The 23,822-nt window shown below is 33.0% G+C and overlaps 1 protein-coding gene across 1 annotated transcript in view; it reads right to left on the bottom strand.

Moving 5' to 3' along the window:
- Window positions 1-1,627: 1,627 nt before the first annotated feature.
- The window catches only part of LOC135127340 (uncharacterized), a 126,755-nt gene continuing 104,560 nt past the window's right edge, over window positions 1,628-23,822 (bottom strand). Inside the window, exons 4-7 of the mRNA XM_064053784.1 lie at window positions 4,020-4,074; window positions 3,031-3,172; window positions 2,875-2,981; window positions 1,628-2,826 (exon numbers count right to left, since the gene is read on the bottom strand). Of these exons, the coding sequence (XP_063909854.1) occupies window positions 2,371-2,826; window positions 2,875-2,981; window positions 3,031-3,172; window positions 4,020-4,074 (760 nt within the window). The 3' untranslated portion in view covers window positions 1,628-2,370. The remainder of the gene's footprint in view (window positions 2,827-2,874; window positions 2,982-3,030; window positions 3,173-4,019; window positions 4,075-23,822) is intronic.

Genomic DNA, 23,822 nt, shown 5'->3' with positions numbered 1-23,822 from the left:
CTCAGAGGTTGCAACTGTCTATTTTTAAGAATGTAAAACCTTCTCGGGGGCCCCAATTTTTTTTTTTAAGAATGTGAAACCTTCTCGGTGATCCCAACTGTCCTTTTTCAAACAAGACGAAACCTTCTCGGGGAGCCCCAACTGTCTTTTTTTAAAAATATTAAATCTTCTCGGGGCTCCCAACTATCTTTTTTTAAAAAGGCGAAACCTTCTTTTTTTCTATTACCTTATATTTAGTTTTTACTCCATAGAGGTTATCACGAAAAAGTAAAATCACTTATCAGAGAAACAGTATTTGTTGGACTGTACCTGAGAAGCAAGGGAATTTCTGTCGAAATAACTTTCGACCAATTTTTTATAGTACAGATGGTATTAACATAGACAACCAAGTTTTAATGTAGTGTAATTGATGGTCTATTATTTCTGATGTAGAACAATAACGATTGTTATCTTGTACAACGCTTCGCCCAAATTATCGTCAACTTCAGGAACGTTTCTCAAGGAACAAAAATTTGTGATGAATCCCAAACAGAAGCTTGCATGATTTTCGCCACCTCGGGTTTGTGAACATTTGAAATTTCTTTGGATAATTTTAAAATGTTGACAATTTTGTCTAATTTGATGCTTTTGTGAATGGAATCAAATGATTTAGAGTTACTTAATCTAATGAGTAAGTGAGAATTCTCACCAACACCTCACCTTCATCTCTGAAATCTGTGGTTCCACAACAATGCATCGTTTTATTTTGAGAATTTTGCTGAAAATCTTTCACCCATCTTATCGTAGATTTTTTCTACTTATACTGAATTCGCAAAAAATTAAAAAATTCGAATTTTCTACACGATAAAGCACTACCAGCCAGAAAAATTACATTTTGCTTTGCAGAGGTTAATAATGTTAAGACAAAATATTGTACTTTTCTTCCCTGCTCAGTCTAGTAACCATGAACAGAATAAAACAAAATATCTCATAACAAAGTACTTATGTCAACTTAAACGTATCAAGTGGGGCTGAAAACAGATATGTAGAGTCAAACCTTGCCCGATCCAGCCATTTTTTTGCTTAAATTTTCGTTGTATACCAATGTTATTAACTAATTTAGGTCAGACGCTGGAAGTATATAAAAGATCTTCATTTATAACTAATCTTTATTATTATTTGCTAAACAAAATTTACTTTATAAATCCACTAAAACATTCCAGTCCTTATCAGTCTTTTATCTTTAAGAATCTCGTAAAAAACTCTGATTTCATGTAATTCAAAACAGCTGTAAACACCTATTATTCTGTCTTGAACTTTCATCGTCAGTGATGAATTGAAACCCACTTATTCCGTTTGCTTACATCACAGTAAACGTTGATAACTTACCTTAACTTAGATCTTTGCAGATAACTGATGTTTTTGACACCGTTGCTTTAGTTCTGGAAAGAAGATCTGCGACTATAGCTGTTTGAAAATGTGGTCTTCATTTATAGTGCACCAAGACGAACACTGGTTTTAGGAACAGGAAAAATGCTCATTTTTGGGAAACGAGTTTACATAAATCATTTTTATTGTTACCTTCGTTAGTTCTGTCTTACCATTATGTTAATTTTTGTGGTTTTTGAGAGGAGAAAAAAACTCGACCTTTACTTTAAATTATGTATTTTTTGTAAATGCGTAATAATTATGTATAATGATTTGGAATGTAACTTTAAGGACATTGTAGAGACATGGCACAGATCTTACATTTTGAGGCTGACATAACTGCAAATAACAACGAATAACACACAATATATAAAAATGTTCTATATTATAATATATATTATCAAAGCCTCATTCATTATTTGGTATTTTTGCAATTGGATTGCCCAACGGACCATTAAAACATGGATAGCACTATTCAGGCACCGGTTAAATGAGATAAAAAAATATTAGTAAAATACTGGAACTGGTGCCCATACAATTATTCAAAAAAATAAATAATTAATGTACAAAAGTTATATATTATGAGTTAAATAAAACCCCATAGGGGTTAAAATAAGACTGTACACTCACATTCATAGTCCAAGGACTCGATCAATAATTTACACAAACTATACAAAAACACGTTAAATTAACACACGAAGCAAAAATAAAAATAAAAAAATAAATACAATGTACAATATCGCTAATACCGGGTTTTTACATAGTATATATGAATATGGGTGTACAATGAATTTGTACATACCATACAATACACTTATATTATACAAAGCGAACGTCCGTTGGTGGTTCCTCGCTAGGAAGTGGAACTGAAAGAAATTATTTAGACGGAAGCTTTGTACAATCTCACATACTTCATAGATACTATAAAATACTGACACTTCACTGTTTACACGGACGCAGTCATTAATTTTTATCCACATCTTTTATTTTACACAAATCTTGGATTTCCGGCGATAGCTTGTGATGGCTTGTATGAATTTCTTTCATTCGTATACAGAAGTCGGATTGGCCTGTGCTTTCACAGGCCACAGGTTTCATCACCAAGTGCGGACCTGCACACCTCGTTATTAATTGTATATAGGCCTCCATTTGTTTGGTGCCGTTCTGAATTTGCGCTGGATCCAACACCCACTTCAAGAACTCTTTCACTTCGCAGTGCACCTTTTCATGCAGACGCAAATGCCTTATACACTTTTCCATAAGCTTTGGTCTAGCGAAGGCACCTGATCTGTTGAATCGTATTTCCACCTCCCTGCCCTTGTTGTCCCTAGTAATAACCCTTGCTTTATGTTTTTTGTAGGCTTCTATTATCGACACAGTATTATTGAATTTGCAGTACGTTAAGTTAGTCGGATTTCTCTAAAATTAACAACGTCACAAAACATTATAGCGTTTCAAATAACTTACCCTTGGGACAAGCTTTTTATACGATTTGTTCCAGCAGATGAATTTGCCGCTCTGTATGTGATACAACAGCATGGAATACTCCTCTATCGTCACTTTGTATAAATAATCTAAAAATATAATTTTAGTAAGGAACCAGGAAAATACTTGCAAACGTACTTTCTTCCAACTCTAAACGTTCGGACTTGCTTGCCACGATTCTATTTCCTTCTACACGAAGACACCCTTTGGAATAATCCGAAAAAAGTGTGACCTTCTCTACGTTATAATTAGGACATTCATTATCTGCTTGACTCAAAACCTGCAACAAGAAAATAAAGAATCATGGACATTGTTACACTGATTTTTTTTATTATATAGACTATAGTACATGATTGTAGTATATAACCATTTATGAAATAATTACACAATGGTCTAACATTCAACGTGAAGATTCCAAAACAAAAATTAATTGACTGTTCCTTCATCAAGTTCTTTACTGTAAATAAATCCAATAACATCATCTTACCGTCACAAGGTACATAATTGCGTCAAACAAGAGAATTGTCAATTAATTTCAGAGTATAAATTTTATTTTATTGTCAATTGTTTAGAAATGTGACGTCTCAATACAACTGTTGCTCTTCCTTGTATTCATTATATTTTCTGTCGATTGAAAAGACATGACGCAGAACTTCAACAGAACAAAAATTTGGATTACTGGATTACCATTTTTTTATTTTAAATTGTTTCAGACACAAAAGTTACGAAAAAAATAAGTAATACATTATTTTCAAATTATTTGTAAAATAAATCAATTACAGAATTTTTAACAATAAAAAAACGTATATTGATAAAAAATTTCTATCATGTGTAAAATTTGCATTACGTGTACCTACTAATGCAGTTATATTTTTTTCAGATCCTATGCAATCAGCAACACTCAAAGATCGACCGTAAGTAAGTTAAAAAGTTGTAACGTTAAATTTAAATACTAATTTATATGAATGAAGCTCAGTTAAAGCAACAGCAAACATAAAAAAGCAATATAATGAAGGTTATATAATTTCATTCATCACATCGTGCCAAAATCACTTGGCATATCTATAAGCATAAATTATCGAGTTTCTGTAAACTACAATGTTGAAAGTCTTGTCATTTACACTTACCATTATGTAAGAAAAGATAACTACTACTAGCAGCTGATGCGGTTTATGGTGTTTCCTGCAAAGAAAAAATCCAGTTAATACAAAACCCGGCAACATCGTTCCCTATAACTAAAGTCAAAACAAATATGTTTAAAATGCAACATAAAAACAAGTATATACTATTCACGACACGAACGCAATAATTGTGATGTAATAATAGTCAGGTGCAAGCACAATACAATTATTATTTTACGATACATAAAAATCAGGAATGTCAAGAATGCATTTTAAGATGAATAGACGTCATCAAAAAACAATGAGTTACTAACTAAAAATAAATTAAAATATTATTGCTTCGATCGATTACTTTCCCGATTTATGTTTACTTATCCACGTAAACATGTTTAGTAAATAAAAAATGTTTACCCGATTTTTTTTCCGCTCAAAATTTCTTCCATAGCCCTGGCGCTTTCAGCAGGCGCTTTCAGGCCATAGCACGTGCCACCACCATCACTAAGCAACCGCCGAAACCGTACTAGTCATACTTTGGATATGAAGTGGGACAATATGGTATTTATTGCCATATATGAAGACGCCAACATTATTTTGTTACACAGACTATAAAAAAGTGTGTGACTGGCGTCCCGACATTTAGCGCCGGATTTCATTATTAGACCGGCCGAAGATGAGTGGCGAGTAATTGCACAACACTTGTTACAAGTACAGAAGAGATTCCAACCTACAGCGGTCGTCTTGTCTTGGCTAAATGTGCAAAAAATTATTTAAAGTTTCAGAGGCAACTACCAATTAACAAATCAATTTAGAACGTTAGAGTTCGCTTAAAATTAACACTCCAAGTTATCGCTATTGATCAAAAAACGAGACTAGCTGAGCAAGAGCGTCAGACAAAATAGGTTCATCGCCATATGCCTTCGTAGAAATTAACAATCATGTTTTCAAGCAGAAAAAATCTTGATTCACGTGTGCCGCGCATTTTTTTCCGGAAACAAAAAAAATAAGTTATTAAAAATCCACATTATATTTACATTTATATTTTGTCACTCGCTCTGAGTTACATGTAAATGCGTTCGTAAAAATAGATTTCTAAATGCGGTTGCGGTTTTTTTTATTTTTGTTTGGAAATGTGTAATTAGGCGGTGAAACTGGATCTTAAAACGTTGTACGTTAGATGAAACTGTGTGACAATTTTTAACGTTGTAAAAAAAATGATCAGGTGTCATCACATTTGCTAGCAACGTGATTAACGAAAACCTTTAACCGTTCACGATATTAATGTGTTGCTGTGCAAAATATTTCACTCATAAAGTGCACTTTGAGAGTCATCACTAGAAAAAATATTGTATTCGTAATTTGGCTGAATTAATTTAATTTCATGGGTGCGTATGAAAAACAATATAATTTTTTTATAAGTTGAGTATGACCAAATAAATGTAAAGTTATTATTATTACTATTGCAAGCAAGTATTAAGAATTACACCATAAGCTGCAGGGCTATGTTAGACATGACTCAGTATGGTTTCCTGTGAATTTTTGTTTGTTAAGAAATTGTTTATGATAGATTTGCTGTCATATTTGTCACAATGTTTATATAATACATGGAAAATTATGTTGATGTCTATCACATTTTTTTTTAAATCAGCGATTCTGTCATATTTTAGACGTCTCAGACCGATAATGTCAACATATCTACGAGGAAAGTTTATTTTTATATTGATACCATGATAAACAAGTGGTTAATAGTGGGCTAAATGCAACAATCTGGGAGTTTCGGACATCAGGTGCGTCGATTAAACTGATTCTTCTCAGTCCTCAAAACGAACTTGCAGTCATTAAATGTGAAGCTCTAATGTAAGGAAACAATTAGGAATTCTAGACTTGAAGACGGAAAGAGTTAAATCACTGGCTATGTTTTAAATATTTGGAGTATCGTGACCAAAATATATTTACAATTTTTTATAACCACAATGACATGTGGTTATATTTTTTTTAATAATTAATAGATAAGTAACACTTAATCTCAGAACGTATTTTTCACTAACTTTTCGAAGTAATCTCAACTTATTAATTTAATAATATCTACAATGTGACACTAATTATAACATTACTTATTAGTCGATACATTTCGTGGGAAGTAGATAAATTGTTCCTGACGCAATTGATAAACTAAATCTATTTGCAGATTAATTTTTTAGACAGTCGCCATGATCATTCAAAAAAAAATGGTCGAAAGTTGTTTCTTCCTTCGTTCCTGTTGAGTTTTTTCTTTACACATTTTTGCAAGGATGCGTATATCAAACTTGGATTGGTGCAGTGTAATAATAAAAATAACTGTAATGTATTCCCAAAATTTTCCTGATTTAATCAATAAAATAAACTAACTCATTCATTAATTTGTTTGAGCCACCTTTTTAAGCAAATCTAAAAAATATGATATATAGATTTTGATTAACAATTTACCATGCTTACAATAACTTTAAAAAGTCTGCAAGATTTCAAAGTATTCAGTTTTACAATTCTTGATTTATTCAATAAAATAAATTGATTCATTCATTTCTTTTTAGTAACCCTGTATAAGTAAAGCTAAAAAATGAGGTTCTTAATTTGATCAATAAAGAATTGGTCGAAGGCTGTAAGTATAATCTGACAAATCAAGCTCCTTAAAAAAATTATAAAATTTGATTTTACGACCTTCGTTTTGTGATAACCTCTGCAAAGTAAAAACCAGAGGCACCCCTTGCCCGTCGGCACTAGATAATAGCAATCTGAAGCTCAAGTGTTTAGTTATGTTTATACATCAAAAGAATGTCACGTAGAAATTAGTTTCATTTGAATGAGTTTGTCTTCTCAAAAATTAAACCACAATCGAGCAAAATGTCTCGAATAGTAAAATTCTTATTTTATCATTATCATATAAAGACGCGCGTATTCTTCACATTTTCGAGAAAATAGGGTGCCTCGTTCTTAATTTCATCAACATGGATAATTCTAGTCACAACACCAAAGAAAACTAATCACAACGTTATTACCAATGCAAGAAAAGAAAAAGAAAACGGCCAAGTTCGGCATCAAACTCACAATCGCCGTCTCTCCGATACACACACTGCGCCACGGAAACGTGCAAAACGTGTTGGGAATAAAACGTTATTATACCTTGCAAATGTTTTTGCGAAAATTTGAACGTTTAGCCAAAAAACTGAAAGCAGATTCGTACACTACAAGTATTTTTGTGTAACATGCAAATCATTAAAATGCATTCATTAAAATGAGGTGATTTTTAAATATATGAAAGAAATTCGGAAAAATAAAGCAACCTTCGGTAACAGTGATACAATTAGAACTGATTTATTATACATTACGTAAAAAAGCATGTAATTTACTCCACACAGTTTTAGAATGACTTTTTTATTTTTTAACCAAACGACAAACAGACAGAAATTTTTGTATTCTGTGAATTCTAAAACACCAGGAAAACATAGTTAGACAGACATTCCCCACAATGATCCTAATAACAAATTAATGAAATACTTCCCTTAATTAGCTTTCAGGAAATGAACACCGTGAAAGCAATTTTTTAAAGCAAGATAATAAAAACAATAATACAATAATAATTAATATAATAAAGACAAGAAAACAAAAAGATTCCAGTAAGTTTACAAATGATGTATTTATAACCTCTAATATGACGTCATCGAGTTTTTGTTGGTGATACATGTACCATTTTTCATATATAACATTAGTCATAATGTGACCGTGCCTAAACAATTTCATAGAAATTAGATGACTCAGTTTAGAGATACTTTGTAAAATAATTCAGTTATTCATTAATTTTGTTTACATTTTCAACAAAGATTTGTTAAAATCTTTTTGAGATATCATAAATCTTGTGGTAGCGATGCATGTATGACATGTAGAATGTAACACTTATCATAATGTTATTGTGTTCCCAAACTCACAAGAAAGTGATATGAGCTCGTTCTGTCATTGTTGACAAAATAAATTTGTTTATGTTTATTATTTTGAAATATCCTGTTTCAGCAATTTTAAAAAACCAAAGATTATTACAAGCGGAAGCTAATAAACCGCGTATAAGGAAGTATTTTTTCACATATTTCGTCCAACAGTTCTTGCGAAAACGTAGTCAACTTTCCGGAAAAGATGAATAAGTAAATTTTAATCAAGGTTCTATGATTATCACATCTCGTGCAAGTAAAATTAAAGTACACACGAGTTATTAGAGCATCCGCAGAGTAGCACGTGTTGCTGCACATTTCGAACGAGATTTAATTGATAATTTTATCTGGCGCCACCATTTTTTAAACTATGAGTAGTCAAAGGATGCACTTAAAATTTCGTAGCAATCGTTGGGTCAAGAGACAGTATGATCAAAAAACGTATATTTTATAGTTGCATTTGCCAAAAATGGTCACTTTGAATAACAAACAAAACTTGCTATAACACACCCATCTAAGAAAAAACTCACATCTAAATGACACCTTCTTATGCAAGCACACGACCTAAATGTCTACTGCATACTTCACACCCGTCCAAGATTTAAACGATCGCCCAAGGAAGGAAGCACATTATCTCAGTGGCATCAGAAGGCTTAGTCATGTTTGCAAATTTACCTAATTTCTCATTTTTCTCCAACCGCCAATAAACTATTCCGCAACCCGACCGTTGCATCACCGGCCTTCCAACCCGATTAGAAGGAAGGATTCCGCCACGTCATAGCCGAACTATCGCGGCAGAATCGCAGACGCTACACATGTTTACGCACACGTGACGACAAGCATGAGGCCAGTTTATCCACTTGTTTATGTATCGAAGATGGAAATTTGCATAGGCGCCACTAAATGAAAAATCTGTTTTCATATGGATACATGTCTATGGTTGTCAATCACGGAACAGCCGCGATAATGTGGCGCCCCCGCCACTACTTGGTCTGGACGGGTTAATAGCTTGCTCACGTTATCAATCATTCGCGGCCTCAGACGCAATGACAGCGAGCCTTAAAACAACTCTTCCTGCTTGTCCGACTCAAGTGTCAACAGTGTCAACACTTGGAACACGCTCACTTTCCCTTTTTCCGATCGACGATTTTGACGTGGATAAATTGGCGGTCAAAAATCTCGCAAGGACTCGGCCCACGTTGGCGGCGGTCGTGTGTTCAACCAGAAGTATAACGATCAGATTTATAATTCTTTGGTAAAGTCCTTCTTTCATTAGAGCAAGAAAACAAATGTGGATGATGGTTTGACAATTTTTATTCTTTTTAGTTTTTCTTCAATGACGATACAGAGCAAATAGTCTTTTCTCGACACATTTAGATCTTCAGTTTCAAAACGATGGGCACTGTTACTACCATAGGTGTAATTTCCATTTTACTGATTCACCTGAAACTTAATTAACTTTTTGGCAGTGATCTCACCAATAAGTACCTATTTGGATGTAACCATAAATAACTTTAACACACTAACCTAAGACGAAAAATCATCAGACAAGAAATAAGTTGATTATATCAACTTCCATATTATTATGCTGAGCCTAAATCTATTAATTTTTACGTAGTCTGCCACTCTACAAGGGATGTTCAAACAGATAATATTTTTTCAACACTTGAAAGGATTAAAACGACTTTAAGTGAAAGTTCGTAAAGGATAATCATTATACCGCGAAAGTGCATAAATTATTTGAGTATTATTTTGCTACATAACATATGGTTGGAAAAATTATATATCGAAATGACTTTTATTGTCGTTGTATTAATATTTTGAAAAACACTATATATATTTCATAGCTAATATAGTTTCATATAAAGGCAATTTACGATTTAAAAAGATTTTACACATTGTTAGTTACCATTCAGTAAAAAGGACCAAGAGGTGTGAAGAATTCACGCTTCACCCACTATTTTCTTCATTTTTCGGTTAGAATTGTGTATAGTTATGTAGAAATCGAAACAAACTAATTGTTGAAAGAAAACTCAGAAAACTCTACTCACTCACATAAAGCTTTAGAATTATCCATTGTGATTGGTTTCAAGCACTGATCACCCTTGTGACATTAACAATAGTTTGGTCCTTCGACCAGGCATAATATATTGATCATAACTGAACAGAGGCTTATGTCTATTAAAAGAAAACGTGAATTTCTTGGGTATCGATTGACAGAAAAAGGTTTCTGGAGCATTATTCTTAAGCCACACCGATCACGAAGTAATTACATGAAGATATATTTTAGACTTTATGGTTCTTTGATCTTTTATTATAATATTACTTTGCAAAACCTAACAGTAACATAATCCATCAAAATGGAGACTCGCCAATTCGTCACACCTGATTCCGAAACCAATCGATCTTTGACGGGAGGCAGTTCACTATTATATGTACAAGTGGAGATCGGATGATAATGGCATTTGGAATACCAACGAACACTCGAAAATGTTTCCAAAATTCTCCTGCTTCTTAGGATCTTAAGATAACCGCTCTACAACCGAACAAAAATAGTAGAGAACTAAATATCTAGCAAGAGAGGGTCTCAAACATTCTTATCACAGAATCGGTGTTGTCAAAAAAAAACCTTTACGAGGAACACATATTGAAAGACTGCAAGTGAAAGCGCCCCGCTTATATTACTACTAAAGTTTCTTATTCAGTGTAGTTTTTTGCGAAAATCTAGATGCCGAGGGAAAACTCGAGGCGAATTCATAAACCACAAATACAGCAGTTTGGATTATTTTCCCCGATAGACTTGTCCGTCGTGCGACAACACAGTTTTTTTCAGAATTCTTGCCTCCCAGCTTTTTTAAATCGCGTTAAATAAGTCCTCAGCAAAAAGGCCGCGATTATTCCGGGATTTTGCTGTTCGCCTGCAATCTTGTCCTGGAACCATCAACATGATATGCTTTTCGATTCAGCTCATGGGACCCATTTCTTAGAAATTTTTGTCGATTCTTAGACAACTTTATCAAAAGCTCAATTTTTCAAAACCTGTGCGCATGAAATTTTTGAGTGTCCCTGGATACCATCGACAATTACCAAAAAAAAAGTGTATGGTTGTATTCGAATTCCAGAAGTTATTTTCGTCCTCACTTCTTCTAAAACACCTACCAATTTTCCAAAATTTCCGAATGAAATTTTTAGGCAATTTGTATAACAGTTGATAAGTACTATACACAGTTATGAGGTGATCATGAAAGTGTTGGTGGAATCTGATTCGCAGATTATCTGCCTAATAAAAATGGAAACAGACGACAGACGCACAGACAGACATACGGAAATGGGCGACCTATTTTTTCGTACTTTAGGGGGTCATGGGATGTTGAGAAAATATGGAAGCGGCCATAAATCCGGGCATGTTTAAACTTCTTCAGTAAAAAGGGATCTAAATTTAGCTGTGTTTAATGTTATTAAAAGCTTCTAAATATCTATTCTATAACATAACAAATCACTTAAGCTGCAGATATTTTTTTACTAACCTTCCTGAGGTCGGGGATGATTAAGATATAAATTTTCATCAGGATGTTAGTAGTATTAATGTTTGTGGAACGATTAAATAGTGGCAGAATTTTGCTGAATATTATAGCTGACACGAAAATGAAGCTTAGTGATTTGTGTTAATCTAAAACCAATTCAAGACTTTTCAACGCTTAAAATAATTGTCAAAAATCTTCAAATTTAACAAAACGTGTTTTGCTGAAAGATGTTTTTGTGCAAGCTCTAACAGCCTAAGATATTAATTTTAAATAAATTGGTTCAAACTACTGAGCTGGAAATAAATCTTTTAACTTGAGCCATGATTTGCAAATTTTTAGCGACAATTTTGGTGACAATAAAAAATAAACATGAAAGGTAAAATGTTATACCAATGGAGAACCTGTACCATTTGCTAGGAGTGATGATAATAGATTTCTGGTGGATGTTATATTGTGCCTTTCCAGAAGCAGTTGTTTGCGTTAATTCGGTTCAATTGTGAGTGAAACTATGTCATGATTAATTTATTATTTCAGGTCTAACCAAACTTATGTTGAAAATTGACAGCTAAATAGTGAAACTGTTGACGTAATAAGGTTTTTATTCCGTAAATGTACGATTTTGCATTATTTCTTACATATTTTGAAAATATTGTATGTGCTAGACAAATCTAAAAGTGGTTTCATAAAGAGCACAAAATATATAAATTGTAGTATAGGCCATCCATGAAAATAGTCGTTTCACGACTTTGACTCCTTCGCCCCTTCGCAAACAAAGGGTTTGGAAAAGCCAAAATCACAAAATCACTATTTTCTTGGATGGCCTATACTACATACGACACTGAAAAATGAGATATTCGACTTTACTACTTGTTGGGGATGAATGAATATAATACAAATAATTTACAAAATATATATATAAAAAATTGCAAAGTCGATATTTCCTTATACAAATTTTCCATTTTAAACATGTTTTAAGTTCCATGTTGTGAAATAATTATATATTTATTTATATAATACAAATGTCTATTCGATCTACAGCTGCGTGAAAAGTTAACGTATGTAAAACATTTAACAAAAATTGTCATTTACTTTAAATATTTGAATAAATTAAAACTTTAAAAATTGTAGTAACATGTAAGTTTACTAAATGATGAAATGACTAGTTTTCATTAATTCTACTTGGGGAAACAACGTTATGATTCACAAAAAGATAAAATCGCTACTTCTGAGTGCCGAAAATGGCAATGCCTCAACAATATCTAAAGACAATATACTGTTGCACAACAATAATAAATACTCATGCTATTGAAAAATAAAAGTTTATTCTTTTCGAAAAAGTGAAATGATTGTTAAATTTAGACGATAAAAAACCGTTTCGCATCCTGAAATTGTTTTCACACATACTGTAAAGAAAAATGGAATGAAACCGAAATCCAAACTAGAAGACACAATTTTAGTATAGAGTAGGTACGATATTTTTTCCTGGCAGATTTTTTATGTCCAACTACTGCGTAGGTTAAAGCAGAGGTGCATATTCGGTCTATTTTATTGGTTAAGTTGGGATGCCGAATATCAAGTATATCGCACGAATAATTTCCATCCTTTTATAGCATTTAACAAAAAATGTCAACGACGTATTAAATTCTGCAACTCGTTAAAATTCCATAAAATTTAAATTTTAAAGTCAGAAAGTGATTGTTCCGACCAAAAAAAAAAGTGGAACATCACTTCCATGTCAGCTCCATACACGCTGAATCATGCAACTAGTTTACCTATGTATTTTTGCATAATGGCTTGTAAATCATGCAAAGATCCAGCAGTCGAAAATGAAACATTCTAGCACGAATTTACCAACTTGGGTTTACTAAACTTAATGATTCCTCTTAATCTACTGATGCAAATTATATATTATATATTGTAACATTAACAATAGCTCAGCTCAGCTGCATTGAAAAGTTAATAGAAACATTTTTAAACATTGTAATAACGTTAAGGAACAGAATCTATGTCACAAAAATATATACTGATAAGATGGTCGGATTTACAATAACTTTGAAATTAAAAAAAATCCCTAAAAAAATTAATAAAACATGAAGAAACGAGACGTAAATATAGTACTTAAAAGGGTGTCAGCTTTTACTATTACTCAGCCTCTAAATATGTATGACTGAAATGCTCATTCAGATTTAACAAAAAAAGAAACAATCGGTGCACCACACATTATGACTCACTAATTGTGTCAGATCTTAAAGTCAATTTTTATTTCCTTCAATTAAATATACTGTTTCCATTGGAATCATTGCGGTCGATTGTTGAAATAAAATCCACCACTAAATAATATTTTCCGGGGAAATTTAATCTCGCTGTATTACTTACAATCTCTTCAAGAAAAAGTGGGTGAGATCATAATATTAATAGTTGTTTGTTATAATTTATTACTGTTTTCAATTCAAGCGACGTAGTCAATAAACACAGTATTTTTTATGATTCCAAAAATAGTACGTAGGTACCCCGTGAATTTTAAAACAACCAAAACTTTATGTGTAAATTATCTGTACACGCTTTTTTGATTTAACAAAATTTTTGAAAATTTCGCTGTTCGAAGAGGTACTAATTTAGGTTAATTAAAAAAGGGTTGCACTATTTCACAAAGTTTGACAACCTGATTTTTTTTTGGCTAATATCACCAGTTTCAGAATTACCTTACGTACATTTAAAAAAGTAAATTCAAATATCTCAGATATTTTCCACGCAATAAACCTTAATTCCGACAACTACGTACCATATAGCGTGAAGTAAATTGTTTTCTGTTTGTTAAGTTGTAAATGACGAATTTATTACTCCGACATTTACGAGAATAGATTGGTAGTTCGATATTTAAAATTTTGAATAGTGACTAGTTTTAGTTTTTCTTAATTTCTGATTTAATCAAATTGGTAGCCCACTTGATCGAACTAAAATTTGTCACCCTGTATATGATACAACAAAAACATATCATACTATAAAAGTTGAAAGTTGATGTCAAAAGTTTCAAGTGATCTTCGTATATCAAGAACTTGCAAAACTCCACCTCCCCTTTTAATTATTCAAAAGCTCTCGGTGGTCACTCATTACGTTGAAAACAGGATATATCTCTCTGTACGTAGGTCACTGAACATAAAGCATTCATCACTCAGTTAAACTGTATCCGCTAACCAAAGATAATTGTTTTAGACTCGGACTAATCATGCAACAATGATGCAAACCGTACATATTAAACCGAAAATGGTAGTAATTAGCACCTGCCACGAAGATCGTTAACGTTTTGACCGTTCAATCCGTGAAATGGTTATCCTGAAAAGCACAACTTCATTACGAGACTGAAAAACATTAAAAACTAGTTAACACCACCACGATTCCCATAAAAATCGTCGTGTGTGGTGGCTCGACCCAACGTAACTGGTAATTTCACATGTGCAATTTAACAAAACGTGTCGCAATTTCACCTTTAATCGCTTTTAAATAACAACTCTCATCTCGCACCGAGAATAGAGTTATCAATAATTTGGAGAGCACGCTGGAAAGAGGAAAGCTCGACCATCCTCCTGACATGTCCGTTTGAATATTCATGTAATTGCTGATAAGATTTACTAATTAATAACATCAAATTTAGATATTATAGGTTGCGCTATGGTATCTTGCGTGTCTGAGCTTGAGTATTACTTAATAATATGCAAATAACAGTCGGTTTTTTTATGAAAAATGTTGCTGTAATAAATTTATATTGTAAATGTGTTGAAAATAGAGAATGTGCGCTCAGCATGTGACGTGCATGATGGCTTTTACTCAGTTAAGAGCTCTTCTTCATATAGCACCATTTAATAAAATTATCCCGAGGACTCGACAATCATCCTCACTTTTTCAACGTGGTTTACACGCGATAAACGTACATGAAAATTATGTAACACGCACATGCACCTTGGCGCCGCTACTGAAATCTTTAAGACGGATTTATTGCGGTAAACGTACGAGTGTTACCTATTTGCATAACCCCGTTTTTCCAAATTCCTTTATCGTAGACGAGCTTTTAACCATCTAATACTATTAAGATGGTTGTTTGTTATCAAAATAACAAGTGTTGTTCTTAATACCACCTGCGCAACGTTTAGTATCTGAAAAAGGTGAAAATTTGCTTATGTATATGTATGTTTGCACAGTACGTCTTCCGCTGAATAGAGAGATTTGTAAATACTTTTACCTGTACAAATGTGCATCTCTTATCATTAGAAAGTATCTAAGATCTTAGATCGTTTTACAAAATTACACCCTAAGAGTACTAAGTACAGTTAGCTTCAATCATTGGTAATGTGTTTCCACACTTGGGAACAGAATAAGGACTTTCTTATCTGATCTTGTCTGAGTGATGACAGACTTTACGTTTGTTCAGGAGCACTTCCTTCTGATTTTATTAGTTGTTGTGCAAGAGGGTTCTTTATATACAGTATGTCCTACACATTTGTTTTATTTTCTTTCATAATGACCTACGTCACTGATCAAATTGTCTTTTTCCCTTTTTTAATACATAATTGTCTTTACTTTTCCCCTCATGATACTGGTTCAAACTTGTTTAAAAGAAAAAAGATCAATAAAAAAGATTCATAGGCAATCAAAGTGTCAAAGTCTATCAATGCTGCACATAGTGACTATATTTTTTTTTTTTTTGGTTAAACCAACACCAAGAATTAAAAATTTTTAGGCGTGATAATACAGTCGTCTAACTAATAACATCAAATTTAGATATTATATCTCTATGTAGTTCTTTTCTGTCGTACTGACTGTTAACTTTTCTTTTATTTCACTAATTTTTTTCCTTTCACACAACAGAAATATGATATTATATGTATTTTTTAAAGGAGGAAAAAAATTTAAAATGTTAAATTTCGTTGCTTCTTGGTAACTAATTGTTTTTATTTATTATACATTAATACAAATTTAAATGAAGCAATGTGTTGTACCGAGAGAGCTATAAAAAATATGATCAAAGGTAGCCATGGATTTATGAAGACATGTCTTTGATAGAATTCTCGTCTTGTCAGATTACCATCAATTTGAAAGTTTGAGGTGAAAATGCAACGATCAAATATAGTTTTCCCAGTTCTATTTCGGTTTTATGATAGTGCCACATTGTGTAAAATTTAACTTCCTTAGCAACAGTCAACTGCCGGTGATGGGACAGTCATAAATAAGAATTTAACCATGACGATACCATTATACAGTATAATGGTTAAATGCTTATTTATGACTGTCCCATTACCGGCAGTAGTATTCTACTGTTAAGCAAGTTAACTTTTATGCATCATAAAACCGAATTAGAACTGGAGAAACTATACCAACTTTCAGAAATCCATGGCTCTCTTTGATTGTGTTCTTCTCAAAACTTTTGCTAAGCATTGTAGATCATTTCAGGAGATATTACTTTTATATTTTAGCTTTGGAAACATCATTGCACAGAATAATTTTTAAGGCAAATAAATTGACAATAAATACATCGTTTCTAATATTTTTTCTGTCTTTTTGGTGAATTCGACAGTTCATTTATTTACTTAAGCTTAACCCCTAAGTAAAAACTGAATAGTACAGACAATCGACCTTCCCTAAAGTATTAAAAAATAAGTCTTCTGTCTGTCGCCTGTATTGAATTCTTTAGGTAGATATTCTCCGAATCTAAGTATCGGACTGATTGTTGTCAAATTTTACTCACGTGTTAGGAATATCGTGTAGATGATAAAATGCTGATTGATTTAATCATCCCCAGCAACGACTGATGCCGTCAGGTTTATGAATCCGCCTTGAATTTTTATTTTAGACATCCAGATTTTCGCAAAAAAATCCCAATAAAAAGTTTTATATGAATGTAAGAGCCACATTTTCCAATGGGTGTTTTCAGCTTATTAGTGGGCAGTTCGATCCTCTCATGGAGCCTGTTTTTTTCTTACACTGCGATTGGTACTATGTATACTATATTTTCTAATCAACTGGAGTTATTTAATTGTAGGGGACAAGGGAAGTTCAGTATCATAACATAATACAAATTTTTATATCTAGTTTTCCCCCATTTTAAAACATGAAAAAAAACTAGATTTACATTGAAAAAATATCAAGGACGTAATTTTGTTGTCACCGCTGAAAAAATTCAAAGTTATTTCTAAAATATACTCCCTATGTGATTTTTTCTAGTTTTCCAGACTGCACGAACATATTGTATAAATCTGATTAACAAGTTAATAAATTATAGGAATGGAGTTGATTTCAACAACCGTTTAAGACATTGCAATTATTTAATATATTAGTGTACACAACAACAAATAAACATGTTATGTTATAAAATTTATCTTTTGTTTTAAGTAACACTCAACGTAGATTGTGTATACGATTTTTGATAAACGTGCCCTATTGAGATAACCAATCTGGTTTAAATGACCACTATAGTAAAAAGATATTCTTTATTTGTATGTTATTGTATTTGTTGAAGTATGTAACACTCAATGTATTATTTTTGTATACGCTAGAATTCCATCACGTGGTGAAGGGTCGGACCGCACAAAAACGGGTGATGGTCACTTGTGCGCCGCGGTTAGTTTACCCCATTTGGCAGGTCTAATCCCCAAAAAACTCATAAGACACTTGCACGGAAATAAAGGATTATAAGGGTTGTCATGGCCTAAAAAAATATATAAAAAATAATTAATTTTTTGTGTAACTGTATTATTTTTATAATATAAACCCATTTGTAGAAAACTGAAGAGCAACAAAAATGTCTTCAACTTTATATGTTTACATATTTGATGATAAATAAATACGTGTGTAATTGTGTGAAAGTTAAATTATCTCTCCAAGTACTTACATATTTTAATGTGACTAATAACACTCACGTAAACTACTACTGCTTAAAATTATGTGCAAATTTTTACTAACCGCGCAAATGTTCTTTACCTTTCAGGCACTTTGCGCGCAACTCCCACTGGACAATAATTAGGACCAACTGTAGATTTTTGTGACCGTAGCGCGCAACTGACTTATTCCCGCAAAACAGCGTTAGTGGCGATTGTAAATAATCCTTCGATGGATATATAGGGGATGTGCAATTGAGGAAACCGAGACTCAAAGAAAAGAAGAAACATTATTATTTATAATACGTACAGTTCGTTTCATGCAGCATTGTTTTTCCACTGGCAAAATGTTAACCAGGTTTTCTTTACACAGTAATTGCCGCTTTTAATTACAAAGCCCAACATTTACATTCTATAGCCATTTTATATTTTATTTTGAATTATAATTTAAATGTTACATGCAAGTTTATTTTTTTTACTCAGGTGTTTCAGTGTTTAATTTTAAATTACTTTGCGAAGTTCTGTATGATGAAACATTGTACCTAGTACATTTTTATGTTTTTAAAATAATACTCATTTAACATATAGGTACATCAAATTGCTGAAGTACTACCAGACGGCAATCCAAAATTTTAGAAAACCCAAGATACAGATGAAAAAAATATGATATAAATAATTGGTCTAAAATGACCTGATTTGACCTGACCCGATCTAGCCTAAGCTGAGCTGACCTAACCCAACCTGACCCGACCTAAACTGACATCAATAAAATCAATACATCATTAAATAATTATTCAAACAAACTGTTAATTCTTTCAATTATTTTTACGTTATTAACTTATATTATAATTGTGCAAAATTAAATTCGACGTTTTTGTCAAATTAAGTGACACAACTTTATTAAAACTAACACTTTTTAAATGGTTTATTATAACTGAGTTCCTGCAGACCCGAAAGAAACACTATTAAACCAAAATTAGTGTCGTTACCATAAATTTTATTTAATTTTTGCCCACTTGCCACGAACAACATCGTAATCAATAGACGATCCAATTACAAAAGCAAACAATTATCTCCATACACTCCCCCTATTTATAAAATGAATAGATTTAATAGGATGTTTCTCCTGCATCCAATAAGCCTATTTTGCGACATTTAAGCCGTCGTGATCTGTACCCAGGCCGAAACGCCAACGTAATAATTCGGCTTATCTGAAAACCCATAAATTATTTAATGAATAGGCGCAAACTGAAGTAATAATACAGTAGAATGGCGAAAAGCAGAAGGACCAGGCGTCAATGGTCAATCTGGTGAACCATCAGATTGGGTGGTCATCTCGGAACGCCGGCTGCTAATGCGCCTTCATCCCATTCAGTCAGGCAGCTGACGCTGGCAAAACGTCCACTAATCCTTTTAGCACCGCAAAGGTCCCATTCAATAGCACCCTATTATCATCTATTGACCATGTAAGAGGATTGTAGTTGCGATATCTTCGAATGCCAGCTCCGAGCACTTTGTTTGCTCGGCAAATGTTTGAGAGTTTCCAATATTGCATAATTTTTTATCTAAACCACTAGACAACCTTAGAAAATGAATTCTTTCGGAATGAAGGGTAAATAACTTCATGAACGGTCTGATAAGAAATATTTCTCAAGCTCTAGTTATAATTCTTATAACACGTGTCGCTTGCTGCAATTGGACGTGAATTTGTTAGATGTTGTCGATAGTATCGAGTGGCTAGCACATGTTCTCACGCAGGAGTAATGGTAATGCATTCTTGTAATATGGGTAAAAGACGGCTACAACTTCATAATACCTCCCAATATGGAAATTTGAGAAAGTTTCACCAGACTACACCCATAGAACTGGTAGTTATAAGAATCGACAGTGGTGAAACTCCGACGTTACCCTTCTTAATTTTTACTAAATTGTAAATCTGGAATCAGTTAATTGGACAGGCACTTTAAGCATATCTGATGCACCTTATCTGAAACAAGTTACTGTTAATTCACTCACTTCTGAGACACTTTCCGAATGACGAACGGTGTCTTAACAGTTAAATGTGGCAGCCGTTTAAGCTACGACTCTTTAAGAAATAACGTCGTAGGGATACTTCCCCGGAAGATCCATTTCGCACCACTATCTAAAAGCTAAATTAAAATCCCATATAACAGTAGCTAAAAGTCTGCTGGAGGCGGAACTGCTACTTTTCGAACAACTCCTACATTTCCGTAGCTCCTGGAGCAATTTATACCAGTTCAGCGCTACATTTTATGTCAACACTACATGACAAGATAAACTGCAAAATTATTTAAATTTAAACTGTTGAAATTAGAATAGCATAATATATCAAACACGTTTGTGTTGAAAACAAAGTTTTTGGCGGCAACGACGTGTCTTTAAGCGGTCGGTAATTTAAGCAATCAGTACCTGCACAAGATTTCTAGTAATTAATTAATATGCAAAAAGGATAGATTTTTATCTTGAAGTAATTAAATACAGAATTCCACGTTGTTAGAATGAATGCAAAGGCGTCGGTACATGTGGAACGAATACATGAGAATATCTAAAAATGTGATGGGAAACAAAATATTAGAAAATGTGTCTTTTCACTTGTTACTATACTATAAGTACAAAAGGTATTTTGTAAACGCTTTATTTTTTTTACCATATACATATCATTTTTCCAGAACACAGTGTATTGTAAGTAGATTATATCCTCTGAAAATTATTATTTAAAATGTTTCGTTCGTTAGTCATGACATCTTTTGTCATAATGAATTTGTACATAAATTTACACCCACATTTATGACACGTTTCGCCAAAATTTTGGCATCATCAGGATGACAATCACTTCTCGTACCGTAGCAAGCGCACCAAGTGATAAATTATTTGGCAAGTGAAGTGTCATTTTTTAGATGTCATTAATTTTAAAGTGACAGTTAAGGGGATATTTATTTATAACTAGCTGTTACCCGCAGCTCCGCTTGCGTGGATTTCGCAATTAGGACACATTATTTTTCATCCCCTGATTTATTTTTTGATTTCAATTTTATTACTTTTTAAGTTTGTGCAGTCTTCATTAATGACAATATATAAAAGTGTTTGTCCTCCGCCTGACAAATCAACATAACTACTGGAGCTATAGAAACACGAAATTTGGACAGAAGGTTCCTTTCGTAATGTAAGCATCCATTACCCCTAGGTGTATGAAATAAGGACTGAAAGTTTGGAGTTAGAGTCCCGTGAATTTTTAAATACGACGGAGGGGGGGGGGGGGGGGGTGAAACAAAGTTATTCTATAACATAGGAGTATAATACAATACATCTTTTTTTTATAAGTGGCCATAAGGATTCCCATGTTAAATTTTATACCCCATGTTAACATATGTTTGAGTAAAGATTTAAAATATTTGGATATTTTTGTCGCTAATAGCTGTAGGCAGCTATGTAAAAACAAACATTTACCTGACCTATCTAACTTGGTTGTAAATTTGATATTATTCTGTATTTAATAAAGTTTCGTTGTGCCTATAAAAGTATGTCATAGCTAATCTCTCTGAGATAGTGTCTGTTTTGTATGACTTCTTCACGTCTTACAGGCAAACCATAGTACTCTCAACATTGTCTTCCTAAAGACAGCACCGTGTCTTTAATGGAAATCAGACACTTGTTGTACACTTCATTTATAATCTGAACACTCTCTTGACACTCTGACTTAACTTGACAAACCCAAAGCTTTGCATAATGACTGGTATGTGAAATAAACGACACTACCAACAGTTTTTAAATCCGAGAATTATGTTGGCCCTCTCATCGCATGAAGAAGAGGATCAAGGTAGAAACATTCCGCGTTATTAGGGCGAACGGTGTACACTCTGCTCAAAGCTTGATCTCTTTTGACTCCCGGCGAACCATCAACATTGTTTCCACTTTTTCATCTCTCAAATTTGGTACTTTTTCACACATAGTATTAAGGTACTTCAACATAAAGAAAGATTTTTGCAAAAGTATCCGCTTTGCAAAGCTCAAAAAATGATAGAGGAGTAGTTTTCTGTGAATTATTTACCTTTTCAGTTACATTATTAAAGTCGTTAGGATTAAAATAGACAGCAGGCCATTTTCCAAGTGCACTGCGAGATGAAAAACCGCTGGAAATTGTTCATGTATATGAAAGGCCAAGATTCTCCAGCTGCTATATATATATATATCGACCACTTTCATATAATTTGACCTCATCAATGTGATTTTCAAGACCAAATAATCCTGGTTGGATCCTTTAGTAACACACTTGCATATATATTTAATAGATTTTTTCTTTCAGGAGAATTCAAGGATATTTTTTGGTATAGGTACCTCATTTTATACACGGAAACACAAAATTAGAAGACTTACGGGAGAAATACTCTTACAATTCGTGACATAAAACACAACCGTCAACGCCGTTTTGGCCTCACGCGTCCGACCGCAGACCGCGTTCGCTTCGCAGTCGCTTACTCGGTGACGTCGCGCCCTCCCTATTTCCATACAACTTCTTAAATTTCAAACGCTTAGGACTGATTTTTCCAATAATCCTACTACCTCTAATATGCGAAAAACATATTTAACTATTTTAAACTTTGATTTTTAACCACTTTTGGATTAATACTTCTCCTGTTTCTCACCCAAATTATATTCCGTTGGGGATGAATATCAAAAAAAAAAAAATTAAAGACAGTCAAGACAAACAATTTTACATGATTACCAAATTTCAAGTAACAAATGTGTTGGAGGGTATTAATACAACATTTTAAGTAAACATCGCCATACAAATATTTTTTCTCATACAAACTTTGTCACCTCATTTGATCTTCTTAGGGGTAGAATCTCAAAAACAGCTGAAATACGCGTTACATTGTTTGTGTTGAAAAGCATTAATATTAAGTTCCAAGTAAAAATTTACAATAGAAATATTTTTCCCATACACAATTAGTTACCACTTTTTACCCCCTTAGGGGTTGAATCTCGGAAAATGCTGAAATACGTGTGTCATTATATGTGTTGAAGAGCACTAATACCAAGTTACACGTGAAAATGTGCAACAGAAGTAGTTTTCCCGTACAAACTTATCCACCACTTTTTACCCCCTTAGGGGTTGAATTTCGAAAAATGGTGAAATACGTGTTTCGTTATTTGTGTTGAAAAGCATTAATACCAAGTTTCACGTAAATATTTACAACAGAAATGGTTAGGAAATAGTCTTCCTGTACAAACTTTACCACCCCTTTTCACCCTTTTAGGGGTGGAAATTCCCAAGTTCCTTTCTTAGTGGGTGTTTACATCACAAAAGCAAACTATTGTCCAAATTTCATGTTTCTAGCTGCAGTAGTTTAGGCTCTGCGTTGATGAATCAGTCAGTCAGGACAAACAATTTTATATGTATAGATTGCAAAATTACAGTTTTAAGAATATCTGTTTGAC

This window comes from Zophobas morio, unplaced genomic scaffold, assembly GCF_036711695.1.
Source record: "Zophobas morio isolate AGI-343-1 ecotype UQ-CSIRO unplaced genomic scaffold, CSIRO_AGI_Zmor_V1 ptg000011l, whole genome shotgun sequence".
NCBI lineage: Eukaryota > Metazoa > Arthropoda > Insecta > Coleoptera > Tenebrionidae > Zophobas > Zophobas morio.
Note: the sequence above shows the minus strand (reverse complement) of the source record. Positions and strands in the feature narration are given on the sequence as shown.